Source organism: Furipterus horrens, unplaced genomic scaffold (genome assembly GCF_987537825.1).
Source record: "Furipterus horrens unplaced genomic scaffold, mFurHor1.1.pri manual_scaffold_5, whole genome shotgun sequence".
Classification (NCBI taxonomy): domain Eukaryota; kingdom Metazoa; phylum Chordata; class Mammalia; order Chiroptera; family Furipteridae; genus Furipterus; species Furipterus horrens.
This window is the reverse complement of record NW_028327175.1, coordinates 138751332-138775895: the sequence shown is the minus strand read 5'-3', so window position 1 is coordinate 138775895 and position 24564 is coordinate 138751332. Positions and strand designations below refer to the sequence as shown.

Genomic DNA, 24564 nt, shown 5'->3' with positions numbered 1-24564 from the left:
CTAAGTTTTCTGTTAAAAAGAATTCATATCTTTCTACTCTTGCTCTATTATAAATTACCCAATTTACCTCCTAAAATTATGGTGTAATCACTTACACTTTAAAAATTCATTATACTTGTATTTAGAAATAACTTATTAAATCTTAACAGTAACTAGACTTTCAAAGTCCAGAAATGACCCTTGGTTCCTAAAATTATCTGCATGGCCATCAAATCTTATGCTTCTCTGATTACTCTTGAGCTCATGTAGCTGTCCTGATCCAGAAGGCACAAATGCAGATAATACCTGAGTGAGTACTTTGATCAAATTATTTGTTAAAACTGAGACAGAAGCCAGACAAAGCAGACATTCATTTATCCAGGAAATATAGTACAGTAATTATAGGGGCATATACTCTGGAGTTAGACTACTATGTGACTTGGGCACATTTTTTAATTTTAATGATTCCCAGTTTTGTTATCTATAAAATTAAAGTAGCAATATATTACCTGCCTCATCCAATTATTATGAGGATTAACAGGGATACTTAGCATAGTTCTATTTGTTGTGCATCATCTGAGCACTCTATTAGGTGATGAGAACATAAAAATTATCCCTGTCTTTAAGAAGCTCATAGGAGAATAAACTATAGAAAGACACTTGATAATATGGTATGACAAATACCATAATGTAGGAGAAAACTCCACAAGGTTTTGGGCACTTATTTATCCAAAGACAAATTGATTCTTTGCTTTTATATTAGATTTCATACAGCCTGCCTTCTTTTTCTTTATTGATCTCTGTCCTTATATCCATGTGTTACTCATAAGCTGTCAAGAAGGTATTTACTAAGGACTGGAGTTGTAAGCATATTTAACTGTTAATGTTAAATTTAATAGGCTTACTCTGTACTCTGAATTGCCTTGACATCTGGTGTATCTAGGGGTCTCCAAGCAATTTCCTTATCAACTATAACTCAAAGAACCGAAGATACAGGACATGGTACTCTTAGACTAAGGGATCTTGGAACTACACTCCTCAAACCTGCCTGTTAGGAAGGAATGTTTAGAAACGTTAGCTCTGGCCCATCATCCCTTAAATTGTAGATATTTGGTTGAAAGTATAACTGCCATAGAATATCCCTTGGTTTTCTTGGAAATCAAGAAATCAAGTTTAGTCTTTATAAATAATTTGTTGTTGTTATTTGTTTTATTTTTACATAGAACTCAGGAAACCCTTTCAGTTTTGTGAGAACAAGAGCTGTTTCAAGCTCAGTTATATGAAAGTCAAGTATTCTCCAGTTCTACCTTTGGTATATATCAAGAGGAGTTTGTCCTTAATTATAATATGAGGAAGCAATTCAACTTCAGGGATTGTTAAATCAATGTTAAAGTGAATTATTGAGGGAGATTGGGGGAATTTTCATTCATAGTGAATAGTCAGTGTGTTACCTCTTTCATAGAGAAAACTAAAGTACAGTCTTGATTGCAGACAATAGCATGGATTGCTTAGTTAACGTCTTAGCCTAATTCTTTCCAGTGACTCTACCAAACATATTCCTGTTTAGTTGCTTAATGATTAGGGAAATGAGCATTTACAAGATTCTTTTACCTGTACCTCCTTTTGCTTCCCTTCCAAAAAGCACACATGGACACACTAAGTGCCTGATTTATATCAGATATATTTTATGAAATATATAGACTATCTTGTTAGTGTACCTTTTCATTTTGCTAAATCTATGAGTGATACAAAAGAAGTAAGTAGTTTCTGCCCTCAAGCAGTACCCCAGCTTTTCAAAATTAATTGGAACACACACTGAGAGCTACTTGAAACTAATATAAGACTTCTAACTGAAAACATCTGCATCAGAATAGAGGGAAAATATGGTGGTAGAGAAATGACTCCATTCTTTTTCTTTGGCATCAGAGCACTTTAACTTTGCTCCATGGGGCTTTTCCAACCTGCCACTCTGAAGCATCCTTTCCTTTTGTGTGCTGGCATTGATTACAGCTGTTAGCATGAGAAGGAATATGCTTCGGATTCTTTTTCTAGTTTGCCTTTCTAAAATCTGTTGATGATGATGTAACAAAGTTTTTTTAGGATTATGGTTAAAGCGACAGTGGTAAATTATCTTTAAGGGCTTGAAATTCTCTTCCTATGGAGATAGTATGTGGTACATGGGCTTTTAAAAACTATTTTTTGTTGAACTGTAACATACATATATGAACATGTACAATTTCTAACAGCACATATAAATATGTACAGCTCAATTAATTATTAAAAAAGTGAACATAGACTTCTGACATGTAAAGAACTTGGAAGTTGTCACTGTATCCTGACAAATAAAAGTTAAGAAAACTGAAAAATCAACACCCTTGTGTTTTGATTTGTCAGAGAAGTGAGATCATAGAGCAAACATTTGCCCCCAAATTGGATAGCCAGTCAGACAAATACAGAGACTCACAACTTAATGGGGCAGAAACTTCTGCAGAAACCACTGCTGGAGTAGGAAAACCTGAACTGTACTTGATAAATTGCTGGAGACTCAGTATGGATAAGTCTGAAAGTTAAAACTCCAGGGAGACCAAATCATGGGGGCTAGGGTGGGGGCAGAGTTGGGGGAAGTAGACCTACACTTATGTGAATTTTACCTCCTAGAACCCTACCAGGGGTTCCCAGTGAAGATTATAGAGGAAAAAAATTATTTTGTGCTTCCAACAAAGGGGAAGGTAAAAGGAACCATTTGAAATACACCAGAGCATTCTGTTCTTTAAGGATTTCATACTTCTCAGCAAGATCCAACCTGGAAACAAACTCTTTATGTGCCTAAACTATTGGGGTTTTATCAGAGCCTAACCAAACTGGAGGAAGGCAAATATTCAACCCCAGCCTGCTCTAGCATTCTGTTCCATCTAAGGGATGGAAATGAGAAGCACTTGTGAAGTTCATAGTCAAAGGGCAAAGGCTTAAAAACTGAGAGACCTAATCATAGGTTGGTTAGTACATGTCCCCACCCCTCGTGCCTTGCTGCCACATTACCAAAGGCCTGTTTGCTGCAGTTCCTTTCACCCAGCACATCATGTTTGGCCATTAAGAAAAAATTACATGACAGACCAAAAGGCAATTTAAAGAGATTCAGATATGTTAGGGATATTGGAATTATTAGGCCAGGAATTTTTTAAAAACTATGGTTAATATGCTAAGGGCTTTAATGGATAAAGTAAGAACAGATGCGTAATGTAATCAGAGAGTTGGAAAATCTAAAAAAGAATTTTTAAAACTACTAGAGATCAAAAACACTAATAGAAATGACGAATGCCTTTGATGGACTTATTAGTAGACTGGACATGGCTGAAAAAAGAATCTCTGAGCTTGGGGATATGTCAATAGAAACAAAGAAAAGTAGAGAAAAACTGAAAAAATATGAACAGAATATCGAGGAACAGCAGAGCAGATATAAAGGGTGTAACGTACATGCAATGAGGATATAAGGAGAAAAAAGAGAAAGGAACAGAAGCAATATTTGATGTGTAGACCTTTAGAATGAAGATACCTACCAAGAAGGACTCCTGGTGGTTAACTGGGCTCAAATATTAAAGCAGAGTCTAGTGTCTGTTTCTAAACACAGGGACCTTCCATGTAAACTGCACTTCAGGAAGAAGCCTGCACTGAGCTGCCTGCCTGTGCTGTGTTTCTGCCATTTGAGTCAGCCCTTATAAAGGAGTTTCTGGAATTGTATTTCAACTAATAAGACTAAAGTGTTCCCTGTCCAGTCAGAGCTGTACAACTATATCCCCATCAGCGCCTTTACCAACCAATCAGAGAAGCTGCATTCTGACCAATCAGAACAGTGATTTTTGGACCAAATTGTGAGGATTTGGAGTTCTCATTTGCATAAGGACAACCAGTCAGGGACCAGAGATGGAGACTTCTGTCTGTATAAGTCAGCTCCCCTCTGGCTTGGAGAGTGTCCTTTCCCTTTCCACAAGAGACTGAAGACTTCATTTCCCTGACTGGAGCTGAAACACTGAAGAGGTCTTGCCAGACCAGTGCAGGAGCAGAGCAGAGCAGAGCAGAGCAGAGCTGTCTAGCCAGAGATGGGCCTTAATCCAGGGTTACCTCACAGCAGTGCTCTTCGACAGCCATGCTGCTTCATAATTGAGCTGTAACACTATTGAGCTGTTCCACAGCCATGCTGTTCTCAGAGCTGTGCTGTATCACAGTTGAGCAGTTTTGCACTGAATAGTTTCCTTTTTTACTGCACCCCAAATTGGGGATTCCTTTTGGTGTTGAATTGATGCTAACAGCCATTCGTTGACAGATGCAATGAGTGACTATTTTCTCAAATTGATGTTGGACATTAAACCATGGATTCAGGAAGCTTAAAGAACACAGGATAAATGCCAAAATAGCTATGTCAAGGCCTATCATGTTCAAAATTCAGAAAATTAAAGACAAAATCCTGAAAGAAGTCAGAGGAAAAAACACTTAACCTAAAGCACTAAAGATAGGAATTATATCTGACTTCTCTTTATTAACCATGCAAGAGAGACGGGAATGGAGTGAAGTATTTAAAGTGTGGAGAGAAAACACCCAATGTAGATCTTTATATTCTGTGAGATTATCCTTCAAAAGCAAAGGAGAAATAAAGACTTTCTCAGACAAGCAATAGTTGAGGAAATTTATAGCCAGTAGATCTGCCTTGCAAGAAATGTTCAAAGAACTTTTTCAGAGATAAAGAAAATGATAGGTCAAAAACTTGGATCTACATTAAGAAAAGAAAAGCATTGGAGAAAGTATCAGTGAAGGGAACAGAACTTTTATTTTGTTATTCTCAACTGACCTAATAGATAATACTATGCTTTTATATACATGCTTATGTATGTTTATATATAAGAGAAACAAATGACAGCAATAATACAAAGGTTGGAAGGGAGGAACTAAGATCATTTTGTTATTATAAGGTACCTTTACTACCAATGAAATGGTATAGTGTTAGTTGAAAGTGGACTTGTAATAAATGTAAATATATATTGAAACATCTAGGAAAACTACTAAAAACAGCAAAAAAGGAAAAAGTATAATTGATATGCTAAAAAAGGAGAGAAATGGAATCATACAAATGCTCAATTAATATCACAAAAGACAGAAAAAGAGGGAACACAAAAGTAGGAACAAAGAACAAGTACAACAAATATGGCAGATATTAATTCGGCTATATCAATAATTAAGCATCAGTGGTCTAAGAAACACCAATTGAAAAATAGATTTTTCAGAGTGGATCAATAAAACAAGACCCAACTGTATGTTTATAAAACCCACTTTAAATATAACAATTAAAATTAAATGGATGGAGAAAATATACAATATTAACATTAATCAAAAATGTGGGAATGGTTATATTTCAGGTAGAGCAGACATCAGAGCAGAGAAACTTATCAGGGATAAAGAGAGGGACATTACATATGATAAAGGGATCAGTTCTCCAGGAAGATGTAACAGTTCTTAAAGTGCATGTGCCTGACAACAGAGAGTCAAAATACGTGAAGCAAAAACTGATAGAACTTTAAAGAGATGAACCCACTGTTGTAGTTGGAGACTACACCCCTTTATCAGAAATGGACAGATCCAGCAGACAGCTGAACTCAATAAGACCTTCAATCAATTGGATGTAATCAGCATTTGTCTGAAACTCACACGGAACATTCACCAAGCTGGAACACGTTCTGGGTCATGAAACACACATTAACAATTTAATTAAAAGAATAGAAATCATACAGTGTGTGCCATCAGACTACAGTGGAACTAAACAAGAAATCAGTGACAGAAAGATAGCTGGAAAATCCCAAAATCCTTGTTGATTAAGCAACACACTTCTAATTAACGTGTGGATGAAGGAAGAAAAATATAATAAAGGAGTATAATTACTAACTATGCCAGTAAATCTGATAACCTAGATGATATAAACCAATTGCTTGAAAGACAAAAAGAAGAAATAGACAGTGTGAATAGACCTATATCTATGAAAGAAACTGAATCAATAATTAATAATATTTCAAAACTGAAAGCACCAGACCCAGATGGGTTCATTAGAGATGATTACCAAACATTTAAAGAAGAAATTATACAATTCTCTACAGTCTCTTTCAGATAGAAGCAGAGGAGTACTGCTGAATTCATTCTATGAGGCCAGCATTACCCTAAAACTAAAAGCAAAGACTAGAAAACTATAGACCAATATTTCTCATGAACATAGGTGTGAAAATCCTCAACAGTATCATCAGATTGAATCCAACAATTTATAAAAATAATTATATATTATAACCAGGTAGGATTTATCCTAGGGATGCAAGACTGATTCAACATTTAAAAATTAGTTAACATAATCCATCATGTCACCAAACTAATGAAAAAAATTCACATTATCATATCAAATACAGAAAAAACATTTGACAAAATTCAATACCCTTTCATGATAACTCTCAGTAAACTAGGCATATAGGGGAGCTTCCTCATCTTGATAAAGAATATCTGCAAAACACCTACAACTAGCATCATACTTAATGGTGAGAAATTTGAAGCTTTCCAACTAAGATCAGGAACAAGGCAAGGATATCCCTTCTCACTATTTATTTTTAACATCATACTGGAAGTGTTAATACAATAAGACAAGAAAAGGAAATAAAACTTACACTGATTGAGAAGAGGGAAATAAAACCATCTTTGTTTGCAGATGACATGATTATTAGAAAATCCAAAAGAATAATAATTAAAAAAAAACTCCTGGAACTAATTAGCAACTATAGCAGGGTTTCAAAATACAAGGTTAATATACCAAAGTCAATAGCATTCTTATTTACCAGTGTATTTAGTCAACTCAGACTGTCATTAAGAAATAGACCATAAACTGGATGGCTTAAACAACAAAAATTAATGTTCTCACAGTTCTGGAGGCCGGGAGTTTGAGATCAGGGTATCAGCATGGTGGGATTCTGGTCAGCACTCTCTTCCTGGCTTACAGATGGCTACCGTCTCACATTGTCCTCATATGGCAGAGAGGTGGGGAGAGGGGTGGAGAAGAAGAAGGGAGAGGAAGAAGGGGGAGGGGGAGGAGAAAAGAGAAGGGAGGGGAGGGAAGGGAAGGGATGGGATAATGAGGGACTACTATAATCCCCATTTTTTGACCTCCTTTTCTGGAAAATCTGGAGTTATCTTTCATCTATTTCTTTTTAACTGCTCCTGTCACACCCCTTTCTCCATCATAACTAATTACTAGATTTTGATGTTTAGTCTTACCTACCTTTTCCCCCTTTTTCTATAGTATCAATAGTGACATTGGCTAATGGGTTGGGTGCTGTGTGCTACTAACATTTAGAAATTTCTAAAATAAGATAATAGATTATCAGAACATCATTTCTTGAATTAGAGCAGGGAGAAATTAACTAGACAGTATACTTTAGTTTTGGTAGTTCCAACTTCATCTCCTGGTTGGATTTGTAGGGCTCAGAAAAATATCGAAGTATTCCCCTTGCTTCAAGTGTATTAAATGTAGCCTTTTTTTCTAGAATGTTCAATAAAATGTTTCAAATAAGATAATTTTATTAGAGCTATTAACAGAAAATTGACAAGAATTGGCAGAAAAGCCAGCTCAAACTGTCTTAAACAATACAGGAAAGTCATTATCCAGTGTGAGTGGAAATTCCAAGAATACATCAGATTTCATGTGAGGCTGAAGCCAGCTGCTCAGAAGATACCAACAAGGACTCCAGAGTCTCTCCATCTTTCAACTCTGCTTTGTACAGTCTTGGCCTCATCTTTAGATTGTACACAGTGTCCTGCAGCTGTAGGCTCTCTCATTCTGGTAGCAAAGTAGTTTCCCTGTCACAATTCCAAACCTCACGTCCTCAAGCCCTATCATTGGAAAGAAGAGGTAGTCTGTATCTCCACTAGCCGCTAAGGAATTCCCTGTGGGTGAGAGAATGATAATTGCTAATTTGACTTCATCACTAGCCATCCTTGAAGCTAAATATAGGTTCACTTCTATCCAAACCAAATAGGGATGTGAATGGGGGCAGAGTAATTTTCCAAAATGTTTGGGGACTGTTCCAAGAAGGCAGAATGAGTGATAGACAATAAATCATCGATGTTTACTAAAATGTTTAGCTATTACTATTTAACTTATATTTAAAACACACAATCTTATGGTCTAGGAAGTTTAGGGTGAAGTTTGTGCATGTGTATGTTTTGAAAAGTTCCTGAGGTGGTCCTGTAGCACACCTGTGATTGAGAAACTACTGATACAGTTCTGCCTCCAGGGGGCACTGTTTTTTATTTTATTTATTTTATTTTTTTAAACAAGCAAAGGACGAATTTATTGCTTTGCTCATAAGTGAAATCTTTAAAAATTTAATTTAGGACTTAGCTGTTATATTCCTGACTTTCTGGTGCGGTCATAGTATTGTAAGTATTTGGTTTCAACTGTAGTAGAACTTCTCAGGAAGTCCAAACTAATTTCTTAACAGTCTCTAAATTCAATTAGTGATCTATTTTAGAAATGTATTAGCAAATAATTCAGTGTCCCTGTGTATGAGTATAGGAAAGGTTATAAAGAGAACATTTTCTGTCTTTCTTTACTTGCTCCTGTTTCTTTGAAAATAGAATGTAGTGAGTTCATGCACTATGTTTCCTCATGATTATATTTGCTGGGATTATAAAATAAGCAGAATCTTTAGTCCTTAGCAAAGTCCTTTCAAATGTTGAATTTAAAACATGTTCCTGCCTAGAGCTGCTGTCTGAACTGCTGTCTGACTCGCAGAGATTTTTGTTTACTGTTATTGCCAGTGGGGAGCATGGATAAACTTTGAAAAATATAAAGTACACCCCCTTCAGAAAAGGTTTTAATTAAGCATGTGAAAAGTTATCTTAATCTGGATAGTTTATGGGAAAAGTGAAACTTGCTCCTGTTGTCACCTCAGAAAAGTAGTAGATTAATCAGCAAAGTTCTAGATAATAACAAAAAAATATTTTATTTTCCTTTATTTTTTGCTTAGTTCCTTTGCAGAAAATTAGTGCCCTTTGAATCACTTTACCCAGAAAGCATATAATTATAATGATTTCACTTGATTGTAATGTGAATGATTCCATCATCATCTATAATTTTTCTTCCTTCAGATAAATAGTTGTTTGTTTTTCCCCATCACTTCAAAATTTGAAGATATTTGGTCCTCCCTGTCTCACCTTTTGGTTAATGTTTTAATTATTCCATATTGCTTTTAAAAATCCAGGAAAATCTGAAATAACATCTTTATTTAATTTTAACCAAATTCTATGTAGTAAAAAGGGGAATTAGGAAATATACCATTGATTTTAAAAGTGAATTTAAATTAGGATCTTAAAAGGATAGTTATTTTTTTAAATAGCTAAAATTTCACCAAGTACTTTAACTGTGAGTTTGGAGGAGAGAAGTCTCTTGGTACTGGTTCTTAAAATTTTGTTAGTCATTTCTTCTCCCTCCTGCCTATGTTAAAGGCATCCCAGAAAAACAAGAGAAATCATGTATAAGAGCCCTAGTGCAAATAAGGAATGAATAGGATAGGAGCAATCAGACTGCAGATTTTCTTTGCCTGTGATAGAAGGGAAGTGGGTTGAGTATTAAGGAGTGATTATTCCGTTCCGAGCCTAGGCCTACCTTATCTGGCTGCCTTCTGGAATTGCAGTCTCGCTTCTTTACTATAAGACCTGTATTCATCTGCTTAGCTTCAATAAAGGTAGTGATACATGAAAGAGAGAACTGATGATGAACGCTGGGGCAAAATACAAAGTGGTAAATAAACATTTTTATATTTCATTGATAAATTGGCATGTAAGTGATATCACCTTACTGCAACCATGGAACATACATGCTTAGGGACCTGAGCTGCCATGTAAGAAGTCCAGGTACTGTGGAACCACCATGCTGTGAGCAAACCAAGCCACATGGAGAGGCTACCCATCCCAGTTGCCAGACATATAAGTGAAGAAACCTTCACATGATTTTAATACCCAGCTGTTGAGTCTTATTTCCAGCCTTCAGGTTGTCCCAGCTGAGGTTCAGTTATAATGGGACAAAGTCACCCCACCGTTCCCTGTCTGTATTCCTAACCAGTGGAACCTGTGATCATAATAGAATGCTTATTATTTTAAACCACTAAGATTTGAGGGTTTGTTACTCAACAGTGGTAACTGGAACAGCAAGTAACATAAAGCTTCTTTCTAGCCCACATCATCTCTTTTTGCTACACATTTACTATACATGTAGTCAGTACCGATTTGTTAATAATTATTCATTCTGTGATTACTTTATTTGTGGCACTTTTCTATCCCAACCAGATTATAAACTTTTTCAAGACAGTAGTTATTTAAAAATATTTTCTCACAAGTATTCATCTACTCCCTACTTCTTTGGAAACACTGTTCTAGGTGCTAGAGATAAATCATTCAACAAAAACAAAAATAAACTTCCTGCCTTAATGGTGCTTACATTTTAGTGGGTGTTTTGTACCTATTATGTTTCTCAGAGTGCCGAATTTATATTGGCTCATAAGTGATTGATAAACACTAATAATAAGCTTCTTAATCTTAAGATTTTTCTGAGGAGATGTGCATTTTTAGTAGAGAAACACTAATAACTTAAGTTGCTTATAAGTGACTGTGAGTTAGAACTCATTTTCTACCGCCATTTTTATTCCTTCATTACATTTCGGTTAATACTAACTTACCTTAAATTCCTTTTTCTATCTAAAGTTGTGTTTACTTCTGTAGTTGAGGAGAGACACTATTGAAAGTTTTTATTATCTGTGTCATATTTGTGTTAGATCTCTGAGTGGGGAGAGAAGAAAAATCTTTCTTGGAATTCCTGTTTCAATCCTACTGTGAAGCCAGGCATGCAAATCGACAGATGGTAGCAGTAGTTGGTTTTCTTCAACCCAGTGTGGTTGTGAGTAGTAAGTAGTTAGACATTGTGGAAATTGGAGAGGGAGCCAAAAATACCATTGAGTGTGAAAATGGTATACAGCGTTTTGATTGATCATGTTTACCTTATCTTACACTCTTCTTTTGAAAATTTCTTAAGGCACACAAACCAAAATACCTAAGTAAGCATTCCTGATTATGTTTTTAAAGTTATAACTCAGGCTTCCACAAAGCTATTTTTTTTTATCAAATAAGTAGTAATTATGCCCTCCTTTGTTTACTCAGGATGCTTTGTTAAACCTTGAATATAGCTCTAGTCTTGTTTTGTTACATTGTATCTCTCCCTGGACTGTGAGATCCTTGAGGATGGGAGCTGTCTTACTCATCTCAGTGTCTTTATAGTGCTCTTATTTATAGATATGGTATAAATTATACATTAGGTTAAGTTGTATTGAAATATGTGACTAATAATGGTGAGTGATACTTAGGTCTCTTTTTAGTCAAGGTAAGAATCTAAATGGGTATTATGATAGTTTTGTCAGAAATATCACATTGCCACCTCTCCTCTCAATTCCCATGAAATTAAATCTAGTTTTCAAGCTCTACTGGCCAGAGTGGCAAGTTGTCTACGCTCCTTAAGGTGGTACAAAGAGTTCCAGGAGCTTGTATAGTCCAAAAAACCTGAGATAAAGGCAGATTGTTCTAGTTTTAACTTTCAGGATGCTCCCTCTCCAAGTCTGTGATCCATTAAAATAAAAGCATAGTCATGGGATCTTTTGCCTTGATTCCAAAGGCTACAGTGCCTAGCCTTCTTCAACACCTCATGCCATTCTATCAAGAGTGCTGCTATCTTGAGTATCCACAACTATCATTTCTTCTTTTTCTAGTTTTTTCAAGTGGAAGTTTAAGCTATTGAATTGAGATCTTTCTTCTTTTATAATATAGGCATGCGTAGCTTTACATCCCATAAGTTTTGATATTGTGTTTTTGTTATTTATCGCAGAACATTTTCTAATTTCTATCATAATTTCTTCTTTGACCCATTGGTTATTTATTGGAGTCTATTGTTTAATTTCTACTTATTTGTCAATTTTCCAAATGTCTTACTACTATTCATTTCTAATTTCATTCCATTATGGTTGGAGAATATACTTTGTATGATTTCAGTCTTTTAAAGGCTTGTTTTGAAGCCTAATATGCTCCATTCTGGATAGTGTCCCATGTTCACTTAAGAATAATTCATGGTTTCCTGTTGTTGAGAAGGGTGTTCTGCAGATGTCTGTTAGGTTTAGTTGGTTTATATTGTTGATCAGATCTTTGCCTGCTCAAATCTGTTTTTGAGCCCCGTTAGTGATTTTTTTCATTTCATTTATTGTACTTTGCAACTGCAGGACTTCTTTCTTTTTACATAATTTCTCTTTATTTACATTATATATTTTGTGAGGCATTGTTTTTATATTCTAATTCTTTAGATGTTGTTTTCTTTAGTTCTTTGTACCTATTTTAAAAGCTGATTTAAAGTCTTTGTCATGTAAATCTGATGTCTACACTTCCTTGGGACAATTTCTATTGATTGCTTATTTTTCTGTTATAGGTGATGCTTTCTTGTTTCTTTGTGTTATAAATTTTTTGAAAACCAGACATTTAAAATAATATGTGGCAACTCTGAAAATCGCTTTCTCTTCTCTCTTTGAGATTTCTTATTTTTTTACTGGTGTTTGTTTTGTGGCTTTTTTGAATTGATTGTATAAAGTAGCCACAGAAGTCTCTTCTTCTTTAGCTTAGTGGCCAGCTAATGATTGGACACAATCATTTAAAATTCCTTAAAAGCCTGAGACCAATAAGTCTCCTAGTCTTTGCTGAAGGATTCTTTGTGTATTGGGGTATGCTTTAACACTCAGACATTTGACAACTCTGCTTTAGCGTTCACTTCCTGCTTGCAAAGAACTTCATGGTCAGCGATGAGAACTTAGAGCCTTCTCAGGTTTTTCCTGAGTGTGTGCACAGCCCTACATAAGCTTCTACATGTACATAGCCTTCTAGATTCCCAGGAGTATGTCAGGACTTTTCAGAGCCATCTATCTATTGATCTCATTCCTCAGACTTTCCTTTTAAGCTTTTTGGTTAGCCTATTGTGTGTCCTGTTATCCACTGCTTAAGGCATTTGTGATTTAAACACTTGCTTCTAATTGTTGTCAATAAATGTCCCCAGGGACTAGGCTTTTTGCATTGGACAGGCCCCACTTTAGTTTGTATAAAGACATCCCTGAAAGTAGTGTGTTCCAGGGAACCACAGGTAAATCAAAAATAATGATAATTGTCTAGGGATAATGCTTTGAAGGAGGTCCAACCCAGTCTATCCCCTTTGATCGTTGGCAGGCTGACGGTTTTCACCACAGTGGTGGGGTGTGATTTTTAAGGGCACTGAAGAGCTGGAGCAGGGGAGGGAGAATAGAAACAAGGCATAGTAAAATACCGCAAAGCTGGCTATCTCACCAAGATTCAGCTATTTTTAAAAATATGCTGCCTGAATTGCTACACGTTTTGAGTTAATATCCAGACTTCTGCCAAAATTGACATTGACAATTTTTGCTAGTTTTCTTGTTTCTTTTATGGAGGAGTGTTTGGAGATCCTTACTCTGCTATTTTTGCATCACTTCCTTTATTTCTTTTTTCTTTCTCTGGGAAGTTAACTTTTTCTTTCTTTTTCTTTTGTCTCTTCAACTCAGAACACTAGTAACTATTTTATTTCTTCTGTTATAGTTCAATTTAATTTCTCTCAATGGATTGGGGTGGTCTTCTGCATTCTTGACAACTTCTGGTTTTCTGCTTCTTTTTCTCTTAATATTCTTCTTAGCACTGTGAGAACAATTCAGAGTTAATAAGTCATAATTATCTTACCACATAAAGACAAAAAAAGTCAGCCTGCGAGCCAAATGTCGCTGGTTCGATTCCCAGTCAGGGCACATGACTAGGTTGCACGTCAGGTCCCCAGTTGGGGGCACAAGTGAGAGGCAACCACACAGTGATGTTTCTCTCCCTGTCTTTCTCCTTTACCCTCTCTCTAAAAAATAAATAAACAAACAAATTAATTAATAATTTTAAAAAGAGACAAGAAAAGGTGATAGTGAGGTTGGCAAAAAACAGAGAGTGCTGCCAGCCAAAAAGCAGTTTTCTTGGACTTTGAGTAAATGACTGAAATATTAGACCAAAGAAAAACATAAAACAAAATGTAGAATTTTAAGAAAACTTGTTTTATTTTCTGCTTCTGTAACTGTTCCTTACTGTTTGTTGTTATTTTGTCCTCTTTTAGGATGCCCGACATGCGGCAGAAGGAGAAATATATACCAAACTGAATCAAAAAATTGATGAATTCATTCAGCTTGCTGATTATGACTGGACAATGTCTGAGCCAGATGGAAGAGCTAGTGGTTATTTGATGGATCTTATTAATTTTTTGAGAAGCATCTTTCAGGTGTTTACTCATTTGCCTGTAAGTATAAAAGTTTTTCAAAAAATTATAATTTTCCTTACTAAAGTGTCTTTTAGAATTCAATTTTAGTTTGAGGTTTACTTGGTTAAGCCAACTTCCTAGCTTGAATATATTTCCTTTTCATTATTATAAATCAGTTTGTGAAGAATCCTAACTTACCCAATTGTTTAAAGTTTAAAATTTTTTTTTTACTTTTAACTGCAATATCTACAATTCTCTTCTCATCAAAACCAGAATAAAACTGTGAAATTGACAGTGTAGACTTAAATAGAAATAAACTGTAATAGGAGTAATTTTTATAAAAATCAACATGGCTTTTCTAGTCAGAAAAGGTAAAGAAATTATTGGATATTTTTAGACCAGAGATTAAAACAGCATTGCTCTATCTTGATACATAGTCATAGTGTATCTATATCTTGAACAATCTATTGATGAAACATTACCCCCAGAAAACGTATAGAGAGACATTTAAATGTGAATAAACTGAAACATTGGCTTCTTCAGATAAGGCATGCAAAGACCGAAGAGATTGTGGTGGAATGAACATGCTCTCTTTAGATATATTCAGAAATAGTAGAACTATTGTTAAGATGTGAATGGAGTAGTTTTTGTACAAATAAAATAGAAAAAAGATTTATTGACCTTTTTATCTCAAGATAGATCTGAACACAAAAATAAAATTTAATTTGAAGCCTGCCTAATTGCTTCCAACCATTTACTTTTTTTTAAAAGCAAAAACTAAAGTTATGCTCCTCATCTTTTTTTTTTTTTTCAGATTTAATGTGTTTTATTGATTAAAATATTACATTTGTGCCAATTTCCCTTCCCTCTACTCCCCTCCACCCGGTGGCCCCCCTCCCTCCAGTTGTCCCCCCCTTTTAGATTATATCCATTAGTTGTGCATACAGTTCCTCCCAACCTCTCTCCGTCTATTCCATTCCCTCCTACCTTGATCCCCAATTCCTATATCATCTCCCTCCCTTTCCCCATTCCCCCTCCCTGTTGACCTCCCCCCAATATGCTTCCCGTACCCACAGTTCCTTTTCCACTCTCGTTGCCTATTTAGTTTGCCTTTGTTTCATCTCCTTAGCTTCTGTTTTTTAAACCAGTCCCTTTAACATCTCATATAACAGTGGTTTGGATCTAATGAACTCTTTCAGTTTTATTTTGTCCTGGAAACACTTTCTCTGTCCTTCTATTCTGAATGACAATTTCGCTGGATAGAGTATTCGTGGTTGTAGGTTTTGGATTTTCATTACTTTGAATATTTCTTGCCAGTCCCTTCTTGCCTGTAGGGTTTCCCTTGAGAAGTCTGCTGATAGTCTAATTGGGACCCCTTTGTACATAATTCTTTTCTTCTCTCTTGCTGCTTTTAAGATTCTCTCTTTATCTTTAATTTTTGACATTTTGATTATAATGTGTCTTGGAGTGGTTCTCCCTGGGTCCAGTCTCTTGGGAACTCTCCTTGCTTCCTGGACCTGCAAGTCTATTCCCTTCCCCAAGTCTGGGAAGTTCTCCTTTATTATATTTTCACTCAATTTTTCAAGTTCTAGTTCATCTTCCTCATTCTCTGGCAAACCAATGATTCTTATGTTGGGCCTTTTATAGCTGTCCCAGAGGTTTCTGATCCTCTCATTGTTGCTTCCCATTTCCTCTCGCTGCATTGGTTGACTGCTTGTTCCTTCTCCATATTCCAGTTTGTTGAAATGAACTCTGGATTTTTTTTCCTCACCATCTGTCTCGTATGCGGTTTTGTTCCTTTCGTTATGAAAGTTTTTCGCTTCTTTCTTATCTTTTTCCTGCTCTTTTGTGAATTCTGTAAGCCACCTGATAACAATGGCCCAGAACTGAGCCTCTGACAGGTTTCTTATCTGTTCATCTGTCAGGTTCTCTATCTGCTGCCTGGTGAGTTGTGTCACCGGGATTTCTATAGTTGTCTGCCACATTTTGACAGATGCGTTTTGTTTTCTTGGGCCGGCTGTCGGGGGCAGTGCCTGTGTACTCGTAATGACCCAGCGACCGGTGCCGTTTGGCGTCACAAGTCAGCGACCGGCGCCCGTCTGCGACCTATTTCGCAGCCCTGTGGTGCTTTCTTTCTTTGGGGGCGGGGGTCCAAGATGGATTCACACAGTTATTCAGCTAGGAGACTGGGATCCGTCCTCCCGCCCCCCTGGGCCTCACTGTTCAAGGCGATGCGGTGGCCGCTCTCCCCAGCGCTGGGGTCTGCGCACTGCCAGGGGCTTGACTGCCGCCGGGATTTTTCGCCCTCCCGCCGCTCCGCAAACAGCTTTGCCCTCTTTAACTCTTACCTGCCCGAATGGCACCGCTGGTTTATAACTTCATATGTTGGGCTTCCGTGTAGTTTTATTTTCTGGAATTTCTAGTTATCCTTTGTTTTGAAGTAGTTGTATTCCTCTCTAGTTGTAGAGGGAGACTTAGCGTGTCCGTCTAAGCCTCCATCTTGGCCGGAAGTCCTGGGGCTGCTCGCTCCTCATCTTTTAATCTTTGCCTATCAGGAGTTTTTCCAGGGGCTGATTAGAATAGTTTAAGGAAGGTCTTACTAAAAAAGTAAAAAGAAGAATATCTTAAAAGAGATTATAATGGTGGATCTGTGCCAAAGAACTTTGAGAAGCTTGCCAAAGGATGTTATTATATTCATGACTGCTGTCCTTGTGTTAAAAAGGGAGAACCTTTATAAATATTTAATTTTTATATCAACATTTCTAAAATGCTCCTCATATAGTATGCATTAAATAACTGTTGAATTAATTTGAATTCATTTTGTCAGTATAATTCTTCATGCTTTATCCAAAGCCATCATCAGGAATAAACACATGCTCATGTACACACATGTACACAAATATACACACACATCATGTTTTTATGTTGTAATATCTGGTTCATAGGTTGGCATGAGGTAATGGGTAGGAATTTTGTGCATGACTATGGTAGGATTAAGAGAGGTTATATATTAGAAATGTTTGGAAGCTGACATCTGGCGGAAATCCTATTTTCTCACAGGACATACTCTGGTGATGTTGAAAGAAACACACTCCTGGCCTAACTACATCACTCATCTGATATTTTACATTTTATTAAATGAGACTTCATATGCCGTTTTGAATTTTTATGGCATCTAACATGGGTTTTTCTAAAAAGGAAATAAATTTTTATGCAATGTAATCAAATTCAACAATAAATATATGGCATGACCAAATAAAAATTATAGTTCACAGTTAAGAAAAGAGAAAATGGTTCTCACTATATGCATAATTCTTGAGCAAAAATATTAAATTATTGACTATGGTAAACTTCTTAGCAAAAGTTGATAATTATGTTAAGGCTTAGTATATTAATTTTCTGAAACCCTGAAGTTATATAAAATATTCCACTAGATAGTTTTCTTTCAAGCAAAAAACAGAGGCAATATTATTGAATTATTATTTTTCTAAGCAACATATGGTATTATATAAGCAACAACTTTTATTTAAGTATTTTAAACTAAAAATGATTCATTTTTTAGAGAGAGGGGCCAGTTCTGGACTCCTGCAACCCTCAAAGAAGCTTCAGAAGATGTTTATTTATCATATTCAGTCCCAAGTCATTCACCTTAAGCAGAAGTAGTTGTCCCACTTATAGGCATGAGGAGTTAAATTATGGGGTTAGTTTTAGGCCCATGCACTATCCTTGGTTTTGTTAGTGCTAAGGAACAATGTCTTGAGTTAGAGCCAATGGGAGGCTGTGAAGCCAAGAACCACTTTTTCAAATAGTTTTAAGTATTGGTCAGTACTTAAACTGTGTGGTAAAGGTGCTTCTCTCACCCACCCCAAACCCTAAAAAATACCTAACACAGAACTCTTTTAGTTTAAAATCTCCACTCTTAACTGTTAGATTTGTGCCCAGAAGAAGGGAGGAGTTAGGTGGACCAGTTCAAAGCCTTTATTGAGGGATGTTCAAGCAGGCGGCTGAGCCCGCATGGACTGCAGCCCCAAGGGAAAGGATAGAGGGATTTTTAAGGGCATGGAGCAGTCCCTCAGGGGAGTTGGTCACCCTGCTGGTCATCTCCAGGGTCCAGGGTATAGATGTTTGAGAAAGAACAATGTCCTCTGATTAGGGATGGCTGTCAGGATACTTACGGTCCTTGTTTCTGGGAAATGATTGAGGGAGAGGAGAAGAGGGAATGGGGATGTAATTAGTTCTCAGCAGGACGCCAGCTATGCCTTAGTTGCTGGTCTAAGGCATAGGGAACCTCATGATTCTGTGATCGGGTGCATGGCTGGTGACATAGACCCTCTTTGTTTCAGCACAGGTGGTGGCTCAGGTCCTGCGTGACTGCAGGCCACAGTTCCCAAGAACACAGTGACCACTGGCCATAGCCTGTTCTGCAAGGCCTGGCTCAGATGACAGGTTACTTGGCACTAGAGACCTGTCGGGTACTCTAGCCTTAACATTGCTTCATTGCATATTTAGATGTTGCTGGTCCCTATTATTATTGCAAAATAATATTTTCTCAATCAGAAATAGTCATCATGTGCATTTACTGACCACATTGCCTAGTAAAAGTTCCGTTGGTTCCAGGGAAGTTATAATCCACCCAATAGAATTTTGTTCCCTGCTCACGGGGTATGAGAACAACAGATGTTAGTGGGTAATAATAGTTTTGACAGAGCCCAGGGAAAGAACTTTGTCATTTTCACTTTTCAGCTACACTGTGGTAGCAGTAGAAATCTGTAGGATTTGGAGGATCACTGCTCTTGTCACTTTCAATACCTCTATTGATGAGTGAGAGAATTGGTATATCATTTATTCCCTCCACCTGCTTCTCTAAGAGTCAGCCAGTGCAAGCCTATGCAGGGGGTAGAGAAGTGAAGAGCTTCCCTGCTTCCATTTTAATTTACCTATTCTCTGCATTTCCCTGTGCTCTAGCAGAGAAGCCAGGCTCTCTGTCAGCCACAGGAATTAGCAGCAAACCGAATAGGCAGTATTTATAATAATCACAGGTATTTCCCCATTACCCAAAATGTTAAGCTTCCTTACTAAATATATTATCTGCTTCAAGGAACTCGTCTTTTCATGACTCAGTTAGAGCTAGACACATTTATCTTTTATTGTTCTTGGGGCCACGGTACTGAAGTGAGGAGTGCATAGGAAGGGCTCTAGAGTTAGAGAGACTTACGTTTAAACCTTAGATTTGTAATTTACTAACTGTGTGATCCTGGCAGATTGCTTAACCTCTCTGAGCCTCTTACCTTCTGCAAAATGGGCATAATCCATTTTTCTAAGAGGATGAATTAAAATAGTGTGTGAAAAAGTTTCCTGGCAGGGTGCTTGGCATAAAATAGATACTAATAACAAATGTTTCATCTTTTCCCTTCTTCCTCTGTTATTGTTTAAGGTCCTTGATAATATTAGTTACATTTTAATGTATTTTAATTTTATCTTGTATTTATACATATATTTTAGCTCTTTATTTAACTGTGGATTCGTACTTTTGCATTAGACAGCCATTTAAAAAATTATGGTGAAAGATACCATTATAAAGCATATTTATTTGAAATTATTATAGCTTAAGTACAGTGCTTACAGTGGCTAAGGGTCAGATGCTATTATAGCTAATGCCATTAAAGTCTGATTAGCATAAGAAATAAATATTATTTTATCCCTAAATTAGTACTCTTGCAGTCAGCAGTTTTTACTACTTCAAATATGTAAATGACCTGTTTTATTTCTAATAAGTTTTCCCTGACAATTAAAAAATACAACATAGTATAAAGGAAAATAAAAATTATTATTATCTTGTCAAAGGATAGCTACTGTTAACATTTTGGCATGTATTCTACAAGTCATCTTTTTTATGCATTTATGACACTTAAGCCTAATTTATAAGCACACTTTAGGGTTTTTTAAAAATAAGATTTTAGCTAAAAAATTTAAAATTAGAAGAATTTAAAACAGCATTAAACATTTATTCACCACTTATATGTATATAAATAGAAGAAATTGTTGAGCAGCTCAAACATATCTAATTATTATTTATGACTGCCAAATTGAACTCAGCAACATTTTACTGTGAATGCACCGCCTAAAGACCCAGCACTCGTTTGCTTCTGGAAAGAACAATTGACATTTTATTCCTTCACTAATGCCAATCATGTGTTTGGTTCAATAAAGATATTATGACGATTTATAACCACTAAGGTATATATATAAATGATAACAAGTTTTTAATTTCTTCATATATTATTTATTTCCTAAAGGGACTCATTTTACCCAAATATTTATACTAACAAATGGTCATCATTTTTAGTAGGAATAAATAGAAGATCTTTAATGATTAGTGTGCTTATACTTCTTCCTTCTCAGAAACTCTATTGTTTTATCTTTTGCCATAAAATATTCTTTTGTGCTTATATTTACTACAACTCTAGAAGTATTAAACTAATTTGCTTTCTGTTTGAATTTTAAATATCAAAACATTTTTCCCCCAGAAAGATGGTCTCCTTTTACTTTCAGATATGCTTAACTTTTGACTTTTTGCATTAATAGAAGTGGTGATGAACAGTTAAAAAAGAAAGATTTTAGGTATAATGAGGTTACCTTTAGCATGTGATTCTGTAATTACATGTTAATACAATTGGGTATTTTTCAAGAAAATCATTTTTTTGGTTAAAGTATATCTCACTTTACAGAATAAATGCCTGAAAGGCTATTAATATGATCATTCCAATGTCTTTTACAGTATTCCCTCACTTACCACAAGTATTATGTTCTAGACCCCCCCGTGATATAGGAACCGTACGTTTATTCTACACTTAAATCTATGTAACTTTAACAACATACATATACAGTATCGCAAAATCCCGCACTACAGCGAAAAATCCGTGATAAATAATTAAATATAATATTTTTTAAAGTCCCGCGATACAGTGAGGTCGCGATAAGTGAACCACGATATAGAGAGGGACTACTGTACTCTAAGATTAGAGATGCCTTCCGACTGAGACAAAACGGCCTCAAAATCACGTTGGGAAATAATATTGTGAAAGCCTGTAGCGCAAATCTCTTCCCAATGATGCATTCAGTGACATCACATTAGTAGCCACAGCAGGAGTAGTTAGACCGTGAAAATGAGCAATCTTGCAAATCAAGACTTTTCCCAGAGTGTTGTTGTTAAACATTTATTACACAGCTCTAAACATAGCTTAGCTTTTAAAATCCATTGTTAAAGAAAAAATAGTTTTTTATTAACTCAAGAAATAAATCAGTATATATTTAATAATAAAGTTAAAATATTATAGAAGAAACTACTTTCAAGACAGGAAAATATGCTCTAAATGTTATTTGACCTTTAAACTCTGTATTTACTTCCCCATTGATTTTTTTCCTTTTAAGTTATTTCTCTTTTTAGATGTTTCCTTTTAGGTTATTTTTCCTGGACTTAATTGTTTGCTTTGGTTATTAGTGTTTTATTGATGAGCTAATTTAGTATCCTTTGTAAAGTTTTTATACTTTGGACCATAGTCTCTTTCCCTACTGAATGTATCTGCTACCACTGCAATTTCAATTTGCATTTTTTTCATAAATATATGTACTACATGTATATAATAATAAGTCAAGTTGTCCAAAAGAGTTGGGGCTCAAAATAGCCTCTCTCCTTGCCCTTTCCCCAACCCCAGTTCCACTCTCTCAGACTACCATTTTTCATCCCATTTTTATTTCTTCTGGTGGTTGTCTTAATTTAAAAAATAGAGAATATCTAGTGATTCCATGCTATGAAAGATAAGCACATGTAGCAATCTCTCCTTCCCCCTTTTTCTCCTATTGATTGTTACATTATGTTTTATTTATTCTATTTATTGTTTTTTATGCATTATAAAATAGTTATATTCCTTTTTTTTTTTTTTTTTTGGTCTTTCTACTTTAGTCAGTGTCTTAATTCTCTTCTATTTAAGATAAAGGTACCAGCCCCTGCTCCTTTGCCTCTCACTGAGTGTCCTGGAAAGTTCCTCTTGAATGAATTTTCTTATCCCAAACTCCACTTGTAGATATCTAACCCAGTCCATAACCCACTGTGATTCATGACCCAGTGCAATGTTTTTTTTTAACTCTGGGCTGTTACTGCCTTAGCTTTTACCTTTTTATGTGTCTTCATCATATTTTGCTTTTACTGGGTTTGTTTTTCCTTTCCACTCCCAATTATGAGCTCTTGAAGGCCAGAATAAGAACTCATAAATATTTTCTGAATGCATAGATATTGAAAATTCTTCTTGTCCTAAAAAAAAAAAAAAAACAACCTCACCTAGCACTTCTTCTTTCTGTTCTTACTCCTATTATTGAAGTTCCAATTTTGATTATTGTAATTGTCTTCTAAGTAGTTTCTTCCAGTAGTTTCTTCTTACCTACATACCAGTGATAGATCACTCTTTCTAAGACATGTCCTAATCTTATTTCCCTATTCAAAAGCTTCAGGGTGTCTTGCTTATCTAATGACAAACTAACAAAAAATGAACAAAGCCCATTATTACAGAATTTATATTTTTTCATAAGCTTTTTTAAAAAATGTACTAAAACACCTAAATGATTTTCACTGCTAGAGGTTAATTGCAAAAAAAAAAGAAAAAAGAAAAAAAATCTTGCTTTTTAGTTGAAAATGAATATGCTTGAATCTTACAACTTCAGTCCTTTTAGATATTTACAAAGTTGATGTCTCTATTAGCTAAATGCTATGACAGATGTTGGTGCGAAATTTAATTTCATAAGTTGTAAGTCTTCTGTGCATATATAGCATAGCATAATTAAATATTTCCCTGCTGTCAAAAGTTGTAGAAAACAGTATTTTGAATTGCTCTTAATCAGGGCATAGTTGGAAGAAGTAATAATAGATGGCTTTTAGAAGGAAACAGCATGAGTGTTTCAGTAGGAAGCCAGTGGATTAGGAGAGAACCATGAAACCTGACCTGTAAGTAACAGATCAGGGAGGTATAAAGGGAAATAATTGTAATGGACTCTTCTGAGCCTATAGACTAAATGTATGTATATGTACAATATTTTTGTACATATACATACATACACACACTTAACAAATATCCTATAACCTGACACTTTAACAGCTATAGATGAAATAGACAAGATCATTGATGCAGGCTTCATGAGCAAAGTACCATCTTGAACAGGAAGATTCAGTGCTAAAAACAAATGAAAATGCACCATCTGGAAGTACTGCCAGATGGCAACAGAGAATTCATGTTTAGAAAGCTATCTGAGTTTTTTCAGATAGGAATGGTAAAGTTCTAGGAATGCAAATGGTATCTTCCCTTTAACCTGTGTACCACAATAGAAAAAAAAAATTGATGAAACTTATTTTTTCACAAATTAAATGGGAAGAAGAAAAGGGGCTAAAATATATGGATACGAGGTTGTTTTGAGTTGGGATTATGTTTTATTGTGAGCTGATAGAGAGCAAAAAGGAAATCAGATCCCCTGAGGAGAAAGAAAGGAGATGGTCAGAAAAGATGTTGGTGTCACAAGTTTCCTGTGCAAGCCACAATTTGGTGATGCCAAAGAACCTCTGTTTTTCTTTTCGTCCCTTGTATAGAGCAAATAGAAATAGAAAAGGGTAAGGGGAGAGCTGAGAGAAGTGGACAAGCCTTGGTGCATTCGTATTTACAGGTTGTTTGCAGGTCAGGTAGAGATAACAAAATGTAACAGGCCAAGATGCGGATATGTACTTATTTTAAAAACTTACCCTAAGGTACTATAATACAAAAAGAAAATAGACTGGACTTTGTAAAGTCTTACCAAAGGAGCAGGTTCAGACGAATATTCCATATATGAGAGGAACTCAGAAGATGGGCAACAACATTTTAATCCTTTTTTTTTTCATTCAGGAGACTTTTGGCATTGTAGGAAATCTAACATGTTTTCAATCTTTCTACCTCTTGTGGAAACCAGTGTGGTAGATAGTAATATTGAACTAAAGTCTTCTGTCAATTCTTTGGAAGCAAGAGACGAGCAGTTGGCAAAGGCCTCCTAGATGCTGTAAGGTCTTATCCTTTACTCTCAGAGTATTGTTGAATGTTATTTGCAAGATTGTCTCTAGAAAAAAAAAATGGTAAGGCAATAACTTACCTAATCTCTCCCTC

At 35.7% G+C, this 24564-nt stretch overlaps 1 protein-coding gene across 1 annotated transcript in view; it reads left to right on the top strand.

The window, feature by feature from the left end:
* Positions 1 to 24564, top strand: part of EXOC6 (exocyst complex component 6) — a 170666-nt gene that overhangs the window by 85514 nt on the left and 60588 nt on the right. The window contains exon 18 of the mRNA XM_090277960.1: positions 14243 to 14422. Coding sequence (XP_090134086.1) covers positions 14243 to 14422 — 180 coding nt within the window. The remainder of the gene's footprint in view (positions 1 to 14242; positions 14423 to 24564) is intronic.